The sequence below is a fragment of the Anopheles merus genome, chromosome 2L, assembly GCF_017562075.2.
Source record: "Anopheles merus strain MAF chromosome 2L, AmerM5.1, whole genome shotgun sequence".
In the NCBI taxonomy this organism is placed as follows: Eukaryota; Metazoa; Arthropoda; class Insecta; order Diptera; family Culicidae; genus Anopheles; species Anopheles merus.
This window is the reverse complement of record NC_054083.1, coordinates 46,823,519-46,833,368: the sequence shown is the minus strand read 5'-3', so window position 1 is coordinate 46,833,368 and position 9,850 is coordinate 46,823,519. Positions and strand designations below refer to the sequence as shown.

The following is a 9,850-nucleotide window of genomic DNA, read 5'->3' as shown; positions in this document are numbered from 1 at the left end:
GAGCAGGGTGTCGGTTCTGTGGAGTGTCGGTTTTGTGGTAACTAAAGTGACGCATCACGATGAGTTGAAATTTAGGGCGTTAGCATCGGTTGAACGGTTGATTGATAGAGAATGTTTCATTTCATTATGTGTAAAATGAAACTTGTTTTTCGCTGAAAAGCTGGTGAAAACAGGATAATGGAAAGGGTTTAAGGAATAATAAAGATTTATTTGTTAGGTGATCGTGCTTAATTAGAGCTAAACTCAGTCAGAATTTCTTGGGAAAAATTCTTTAATTCAATAAATAATGTGTCGTGATAGAGCACTTATTAATTGCTAGTATGAAGTTGATTAATTCTTTATTTAAAGTAAAATTGGCTAAGCTTTTTCGCTTGCGACTACGTTCGCGTTGACTGGCGTTATCCAAACATTCTTACTCATCACCCCTTAATAATCCCACGAAACGTCCGTGGTGGTCGTGATCCAATCCTTAAAGTGCCAAATGCGTGTAGCAACCTCCTGCCCCCTGTGGTCACCTGCCTCATGCTTGGCAAACACTGCATACAGCACCCGGTCCGCCACAATCGGAGCTCCCGTCGCGGTGTGCCACAGATCGTTCGTAGTTCGGTCCGGTTCGGGCAGCGCACAGTACCCCACACCATCCCAGATGTACTGCTTGGCCCGGAAATCTGCCTGCTGATCGATACAGCTTTGATCCGTCGTTAGCACCAGCTTGACCTGCCGAAGATGGGCCTGGCGTTCGTCACTTCCACCAAACGAAAGCATTGTTGCCGCCGCGACCCCGTCCGGATTGCTGGCGGGCAGATGGATGGGTTGGACCCGGGAACTGTACTCGATACTGCCGCGAATTAGCACCACCGCAATGTTATAGTCCGAACCAATGTACTTGGGATGTTTGTAGCCATGTTCCACCTCGTACCAGGTGGCTTCGTTCTGGTAGTCTTCAGCACCGACCGCTACCGTGTACTCGGTGAACGAGTACCTGTAGAACGTGCTGGCGGATGATAGGATCCATCTTTTCGACAGGATCACTCCATTACCGTGAAGCTGCCGTGCGTAGGTAATAGCTACCACGAACTGGTACTGGTAGATGCTGGCTTCAGCTACTCCACTTTGAGCCTGCACTAGCCCGAGCAGGAAGGTGCTGAGAAGGTGCACCCCAAGCAACACAGTAATGGGCCTCATCTTGCGCCTCAAAAACACGTTTAAACGTACTGCCTTTTTCCGCTCTCGGTTCACAGGGTTTTTATAAATTCCAGCAACCATACATCATACCACGTACAAATAGTATTATGGGAACGAAATCGATCAGCATGTTGTTTTGCAAAAAGTTTTCATACAGCGAAATTGGATTCGAGATCGCTAGCCCCCGTATGTGCACCGGCGAAGCGTGCTGCAGTTTTTAATCTACATTTTCTAATAAATGGTGCTGTAAACAAAGAACTGCTCATAAATCGTGTACCAATTGTGGATTGTGATTAAAAAAAAAAAGAAAGGAAAAACAAGCTCGTGGGGAAAACAACCCTTGCTTCGCTGCCAACGAGAAATGTAGCGCGGTAGCAAACTATCATCTCGCTCACAATTTGTCAAGCTTTATTAATAGACAGATGAGCACAATGTCGGTAGCTGTGGCTGCCATCCAATTCCAAACTGAGCTGGTACGATATGGGAATGCTCGTGGGTTTGTTGCCTTCCTGGTGGGAGTTGCGCGAACGAATGCGTCTCTCTATTCATCAACTGTAATGGAACAGCGTGGAATGACCCGAATGGGAAAAAAGGCGTAGGGGAGAAATACGGTAAAACACTATCAGGATTGATATTCGTTTTGGATTTTGCTGCATTCGTTCGAGATGGCAAACAATTAAAATCCTGCATTTTCCATTGATGATTGTGCTTTGTGACAGCCAACCCATTGAATGATGACGCTTAGCTGTGCGTTTATTTATGACCGTTTTTTGTTGTATGTCGTTGTAAGGTACTTATAAATTAGTACCTTGTACTGTTACATACTGTTGTTGAATGCGTGCATTATTTATATTGGAAACAGTTTTGACTAAAAACAAAAATGGTATGACACAACAATACTCGTTAAAAAAAATTCAAACACAAAAACATCGTGATCGTGATCCATTGCTCATGCTCCGAACACTGCAACACAGTGTCCTGTTGGCCTGTTGGATGGACATACAAACTTCTACCGAACGGGTTCGTTTCTCACGCGGACTTGACCTTCTTATAGCTACACCAGAATATCCGGCTGCTGTAGTGCTGAATCGTACGACTTAACAACATGCCCGTCATGGGTTCAAGCCTCGAATAGACCGTGCCCCCATACGTAGGATAGACTATCCTGCTATGGTAACAATAAGTCACTGAAAGCCGAAGCTCACTTCACTAAAGTGGGTACAAGGCAGGCCTTGACCGACAACGGTTGTTGTGCCAAAGAAGAAGAAGAAGTAGTAGTGCTGAATAGTCTCTGCAGTCATAGGTTAGTTCAGTATGATGTTGCAATAGGAAGAGTAAGAAGTTGAAGAATCGATAACTTTGGTAGCAACAATGACAATTTGCTCTGTCTTTTCAATCAATTCTAGGATTTTTTAGGCTTCAGTTACTTCCCTCCATACCATCACTACTTGATCTTCTTCTTTTTGCCTTAACAACCGTTGTCGGTCAAGGCCTGCCTGTACCACTTGTGGCCTTGGCTTTCGGTGACTTATTGATTCCCTCCCCCCCCCCCCCCCCCATAACGATTGTGTTAATGTTCTTCCTCCTGATGGTTGTTTGCTTTACGCTGACGACATCAAAATTTTCCTACCAGTGTCTTCGTGAACTGATTGTGCGCATCTACAGGATTACATCGATTGTTTTAATGTTTGGTGTAACTCTAACGGTCTTATTCTGTCTCCGGGTAAATGTTGTGTGATTTAATATGGCCGCTCGTCCAATAAGATCGAGCATGATTACGTTCTTTGTGACACTGTACTAAACAGAGTTACTGTCACAAAAGACCTTGGAGTGTGGATCGACGAGAAACTCTCGTTCCAAGAGCACATTTAAATCACCCTCAATAAGGCCAATAAAATGCGCGGTCTCATTATTCGTATGTCTTCTGCAATTACTGATCCTATGTGTTTAAAGTCCCTGTACTGCTGTTGGGTCCGCCCGATACTTGAGAATGCGTCGGTAGTTTGGTGGCCCGGCCGGCCTATCACTGATCGATAGGATCTCGAACGAATTCAGCGGAAATTCACTCGTGTCGCTCGTTTTCTTGACCGATCGGATCGAATTCCTTCGTATCTTATGCGATGCCGTTTGCTCGAGCTAGAGTGATTGAGAACGCGCAGCTATCACATCCAGTCATATTTCATTGCCTGCCTCCTTTCCAATGACTTGGATGTTCCCGCCCTCCTTTCCCCGATTCCTATCTATGCCCCCTCACGTCGTCTTCGTGACCGACCCCCGCTCCTTATTCCTTCACGCCAAACTCGTCATGGCCAGAATGACCCTTTCTTGCGCGCTCTTTCTGCAATTAACGGCGCCCGTCTTCGTGACTCCTCATCCCATATGTTTCCCTAGATTATAAGAACACGTTTGTTAAACCCTAGAGGCCAACAAATTATTAAATATATAAATAATAATAATAATAAATAATAATAGCAGGGTAGTTAGTCCTACGAATGGTGGTACGGTCCATTCGGGGCTTGATCCCATGACGGGCATGTTGTTAAGTCCTACGAGTTGATGACTGTACCACGAGACCGGCTCTGCTTGATCAACGAACAAAAAAATAGTAGACACGTGCCTATAGTATCGGTTTTACTTTGTACTTAAGTCATGTGACTTTAGTTGAAATATTTAAACATCTAGTTGAATAGATGATTCAAGTCTATGTAAATAAATGTATAATTCCTTCATCTGTTACAAGTTTTAACTTGCGTTATTCAGTGGTTTTAGAGTGTAGTGTATATAAGAATTCAAAACAATCCTCCAATCGGAAATGTACCCAAAACCCTCGACCCTTTTTTTTTGCTAATTTGTTCAATATCTACCTGATCCCACTTAATTTTAAATTTGAATTTGATATGCGCTCCTTTCCGATAAACTTAACCGTTTTGCTACCTTCACAATACACCTACTTCTGGAACGGGTTTCCTTCGTGCTAAACACCACCATCGGCATTGGTGTCCTACCGAAGGACAATACCAGCAAGAAGAAAAAAAAAAAAGGAACACGACATGAAAGGGCAAAAAACCCATGAATTGTTCAAAACCCATGCAAACCCCCCTGTACGACCAGCCCGGATAATCTGTTGACATTTAATAAGCAATAAATATTCTCCATCGCGTTATCTTTTCATCGTGCGCTAAATACTACTGCCTTACTGCTTACCGCCACCTGCGCAAAGGTCACTCGGCCTGCTCGTGTGTGCGATCGGTCGCCCTACATGTGTACATGTATCGTTGCCGTTAGGAACAAAAAAGAAAAGGTCCGCTTCGATGCACGGTCCACTGTGGCTAAGTGCTCTAATTTCCCTTGCATCCGGTGTGTACGGGTGTAGCAAAAGAAAGGCCGGGAAATTTTTTTGAGCAGTGCAGCAGTGTGTCGGTCCCCGGCCGGAAGTTCTTTGAAAACGTAAATTGCTTTCCACTCACTCACTCGCCGGGCGTCTCGGGGGTTTGGTGCACAATACAGCCTAGCACAGTATCAGACAGCGCTGGTTGACAGGGAAATGTGTACGAAGACGCACGGCCTGTAAGCCTGCTTTGATGTAATTATTCAAGCACACTGACGGCTTGCTGACATTACGACCGAGCGCTTTTGAAGCCCTGCCCGGGGAGCGATTGTTCTACACGGGCTATTCATTAATGGGCTTCATTAATACGAAAGTCATGCATTTTAATTCCTCCGGGAAAAGCTTTCCGCTGTTAAGATCTGGTGCCACCGAGTGACGGCTAGCAGGCGGTTGGGGATGATGTAGCGAAAGTGTTTCATTTTACGGTGGTAGAACTACTGAGCTGCGCGAGGGACGGCGAGAGTTGCATTTGCAAGTGCCTCTCTGCAGTGGAATGGGTGGAATGTGACGTGTTTTTTTGAACCACCCGCACACCCAAATCGTGTTTGCGAAAGTTGAGTCATGGTTGAGAACGGAACACATACGGTTCATTGCACGAGTTAATGCGGAACTAATGCAATTCGCTTGCGCGACGCCGTTTGAAATTGAGTTCCAAATTGCGATAAAAAGCCCAGACGCCCCGCTGTGGATCCCACTACGACTATGTGAGTGTTTCTTACGGTTCGCGTGCAAGAGTTGGTAATATGCGACCCCTCTTTTTTGCAACTCTACTGTGCCTTGCCGCCTTAGCAAAGGGGCAGCGGCGTCAAATCGGCGGGACCGATGTGTCAATCGTCCAGTACCCGTTTGTGGTCGGTATTCTGCTCCAGCGAACGATCATCATCGGCAATGGGGCGATTCTTGCACCGAGCTGGGTGCTCACCTCTGCCAGTGCCGTCTTTAACACGCCGGACAGTGAGTACAGCATTGCGACGGGTTCGGAGGACCTCTTCACTCCGGCCGCGCAATACCAGGTGCAGCGCATCTTCCGCCATCCCGAGTTTGTCGGTTGGGACTACAACGTGGCGCTGGTAAAGGTGAGCGGTAAGATAGTGTTCGGTGACACGGTGCAGCCCATTGCGATCGCCACGACCGAGCCGGAGACGGTCAACGATGCTACGATGCTGTCGTACGGTAAGAACGAAGACGGCACGGCCCATCTGCGCAGCGCCACCTACACGCTCATCTCGGACAACGACGACTGTGTGCGGCTGCTGCAAGAGTACCAGGCGAAGGAGGTGATCTGGCAGCATCATGGATTCTGCCTGATTCCACCGCCGGGCACGCAGCAGGGCCAGTGGTTCAATGATGCAGGGGCACCGCTCGTGGCCGACGGTCAGCTGTACGCCGTGTTTGCCTTTGCTGAGAACGAGGGCGGTACGAACGAGGGCTCGGTGGCGACGCGGCTCACCAGCTTTGCGGGCTGGATTCAATCGATCATGTTTAGCAATCGATAAACCGGTGGAACGGGTGAAGATGGTGATCGTGTTAGAGGCTTTGTGGGAGGTAGAATGATGTGTAATTGATGATGGTTTGTTGTAGTTGAGTTGTTAATAAACGCTTTAACAATAGAGCTTCACATTAGATAAATGAAATGCTATGCTCTGATCTGTCATTTAACTTTCGTAGTTAACTTTTTGCAATAGATCTATTTATTGTATCAGTTTTTATTATTACTAAATTAATGAATTTTTCAACTTAATCAAAGTTATTTTCAATGATAAGTATAAAACTGTGTAAAATGATTATTTAACAGTTTTACATTGTTTTACGCTGGGTTGGAAGCAGTAAAAAAAATGTCATTACGTAGTTTATCTTTACGTAGTACCCTTTAAATTTGAACAATCAACTTTGGATTTTAATAATTGATCTACAGCTGATTGCAGCGCTGCAAAATGTCATGATCATCACGAGATTTTCACCAACGGAACCAGAGAACATATCCGCGGTAGCCTGTTGCTCATTGCTGATACTCAATAACATGACATGCCAGTGCTTGAATCATACGCGAAATGCACTGACTGACAAGCTGAGCTTAATGCCGGCGCAAGCATAATTATGTCTTTTTTTTCTGGCTGTGCTGCCAGTGCTGCCAAATGACCAACACTCATGATTGAAACAAAGCTGCGATGATCAGCAGTGACGAGACTCAAACAGTGGGTGGTCCAATCACATGCTTGGTGACATTTTTTTTAAGCAATCAACTCTTGATTACTCACTTGGTCATGACATATTCTGTCGGTGATAATCACGACATTCTTGGAATATACTTGGCGCTCATTATGCTTTTTGGAACCACTTGCACACACCGCATATCTCCGATGACTATTGCGATGATCACAGACTGAAAATGTCGCGACCAAGTGACTGACCAAGAGTTGGTAGCACACAATATCACCAAGTATGTGATGGTCGCACCAACTGTTTGAGGTTCGCCTCTGATCATCATAGTAGAGCTCGTGACGCTGACATGATTTTGTTTCAGCCGGAATTTGTCATGATTATGTCAGTCAGACATTTTGCAAAACTGATCATACTAAAAAAAAGTCATAAAATAGTGACTGACAAAGCGCTGGTTGCAAAAATGTCACGAAGCATGTATTGGTCACACCAATCGTTTTGAGTATCACCTCTGATTATCACAATCGAGTACGTGACGCTGACATGGATTTTGTGTCAGTCAGATTTTGTTATGACATCGACAGTGACATTTTGCAGCACTGGCTAATTGAATTGATTTTATATCTACGATTTAGAGATAATCTTCCGCATGCTAAGCATCTTCTTCCATTGTCTCATAAATCCATTCCAAAAATGCGGAAACCCGCGTACCGATCGATCCGACATTGGTTTTACCCTCCTGCTCAGAAAACGCAAACACTCCGTACAGCTTCCCGTCGGCCACGATCGGTGCACCGGCATCGTCGGCCCACTGGCCCTGCTCAGCCCCGGGCGGGCTACGCACACAGAACCCGTGCTCCTGAATAATGATTTCCTTCGATAGCCCCTTCGTCAGGGAGTCCACACACTCAGCATCGGTCGACGTGGTGTAGATGGCATCGCGCAGATGCATCGTACCCTTCGTGCTCATTGGTGCCGTACGAAACCAGCAGCACTTGCAGTTTGTTCACGAAAGTGTCTGCAATAATGACCGGCTGCACCGAGTCACTGTAGCGGATGCGTTCTTTCAGATGCACCAGTGCAATGTTGTAGTCCCAGCCGATGTACTGGGGATGTTTGTAGATGGTATGGACCTCGTACAGGTCACCCGGACCCTTGAAGGCGTCCGCACCGAGCTGCACCTTGTACAGGGAGTCGTGCGGCTTGGCGACGGCACTGGCCGAGGTAAGGATGTAGCGCTGTGCAACGATCGCACCATTGCCGACGAGCTTTTGGGCAAACTCGATGGCGGCCATGTAGGGGTACAGGCAAATGCCCGTGTCTTTACCGCCTATCTGGAGGCGCTTTGCTTCGACGCTGGGGTCCAGGTGATGGACGGTGATCACGAACAGTAGTGCTGGGGCTAGCTTCATGTTCTTTCTTTCACAACTGTGGAAATACTGCGCTTGCGTTGGGGTGTATTTGTAGTGCATAGTGCATTGTTTTAATTTGAATTACGCCATTGTTTAATGGGTGGAACATTGATTTTCTTGCCCATTTAATAAACAAACACTTTGGTGGTATAGTCTAGCGTGGAAACGTTTGCAGCCAGTCTGTAAAGGTAACGAAACTGAGGCTACGAGGTGCTTCCATATTGATCGTAACGCTGTGCATTAATAATTGATTTCCAATAACAAGATGTTATTGTTGAAAAATGCTTTGATTTTGCAATTGATTGTGTTGCCGTTCGTTATTCACCTTCAGTTACTAGCATAAGAAAATTGCGGGACTTAATAGGAACGATTAGCTTTAATGAGAGCCTCAACATTTCGTCCCGATCGCACTGAAATTTTGAGTTCGATTGCTTATAATTTGGATATAATTTTACTACCGCTCGTTTAGCCTACCCACGAGAAGTGTCCTGGTATCTCTAGCTGAGTAATTCAAATCCTCGGAAACGACAGTATCATCGGTCACACCGTTAATTGTTAAGTGTGCACCGTAGCTAAAGCGAACCAATCAATGGTTGGTCGTGCTTGCGGCCATCAGCAGAAGAAAACCGCGTTTTATGTGCCGCAAATCGATAGCATTGTACCGCACACCCACCATCGCCACAGGGAGGAAGGATTGGTCGGCTGCAAACACGGATTAATTTGTCGTTATCTGCCGAAACACTTGATCCAAACAAAACTCCCTTACCGCGCCCCCGATGAAGGCGGCCAGGCATACCGGGCAACGGCGAGATAATCGAAATATCATCGAACAAAACCAATTCGTCAGCATCCCCGTTCCGATGTTGCCGTTGCGTTGCTGCCAGCCCTGCCCATCTGCAACCTGCCTGCCTGCCTGTATCGCTTCAGCCTTCGTTCGTTCGTTTCGGTTTGCGGAAAGGTTGGAAGGTCATCTTTCCCTGGGCCTTTCGCTGGGAACTGTGCTGTACACCGTGCCGTGGAAAACCGATCCGTCAGCCTCTAGCGGGCAAGGTTCGTTTCGCTTTGCGCGCGGTACTACTACTTCCGTCACCATCAGCCACCACCACCACCACTACCATGGCTTCCTGTCAGTGACACTGCCTGCGGGATTGTTTGGCGACAGATCAACAGCGCGCCGTGGCTGTTTGTGCCGTAATTCGGCGCATCCTGCTGCTGCTGCCGCGCCGCTGGCAGCACAATCAGACCGTTCGCCCCCGCTCGCTTTGACTCATCAGCCCTTTGGGTGGGAGGCCCGGGGTGGGCAAACCGGTGGAGGTGGAGCAAAACGAAAAGTGAAACAGATAGCTTCGGAGTGTCGGGAATTACCTTTTGCCTTCAGCTGATACTCCGCTTACCTTCCCACTCTCCCTTTTTACTCGTAAGCTCACACAGTTCAAATTGAGAAAATGCGATACTTTCGCCCGCCCCACTGCCGAGCCTTTTTTTCTTCCCGCTCCCCCCCCCCCTCCTCCGGGGGAAACCGGGCGGAGCTGACACAGACACACACACACAAACAAACGCGAAGCCACGCGTCGGCCCGTTCGGAAACGGAAATCCAATTTAATTTTGACATTCTTTCAAATATTGATGAAGCAGCGAAATGTGTTTCATTATTGAGCCCCGACAAACACGGCGCACGGGGCGCACCGGGGCGGATGCCGAACCG

At 47.0% G+C, this 9,850-nt stretch overlaps 2 protein-coding genes and 1 pseudogene across 2 annotated transcripts; 1 reads left to right on the top strand and 2 right to left on the bottom strand.

Moving 5' to 3' along the window:
* Nucleotides 1-426: 426 nt before the first annotated feature.
* Nucleotides 427-1,185, bottom strand: LOC121592359 (trypsin-7-like). Its single transcript, XM_041913760.1, has one exon. The coding sequence runs from the start codon at nucleotides 1,183-1,185 to the stop codon at nucleotides 427-429; it is 759 nt and encodes a 252-aa protein (XP_041769694.1).
* Nucleotides 1,186-5,257: 4,072 nt separating this feature from the next.
* On the top strand, nucleotides 5,258-6,207 carry LOC121594399 (trypsin-1-like). The gene has a single exon (XM_041917599.1). It carries the CDS (start codon nucleotides 5,317-5,319, stop codon nucleotides 6,067-6,069), a length of 753 nt encoding a protein of 250 aa, XP_041773533.1. The 5' UTR covers nucleotides 5,258-5,316; the 3' UTR covers nucleotides 6,070-6,207.
* An 896-nt stretch (nucleotides 6,208-7,103) lies between these two features.
* Nucleotides 7,104-8,146, bottom strand: LOC121593051 (annotated as a pseudogene).
* Between the last annotated feature and the right edge of the window lie 1,704 nt (nucleotides 8,147-9,850).

Bases quoted from the DNA above. Each gene is read 5' to 3' on its own strand.
- LOC121592359 (XM_041913760.1), bottom strand. From the start codon at position 1,185: ATGAGGCCCATTACTGTGTTGCTTGGGGTGCACCTTCTCAGCACCTTC.
- LOC121594399 (XM_041917599.1), top strand. From the start codon at position 5,317: ATGCGACCCCTCTTTTTTGCAACTCTACTGTGCCTTGCCGCCTTAGCA.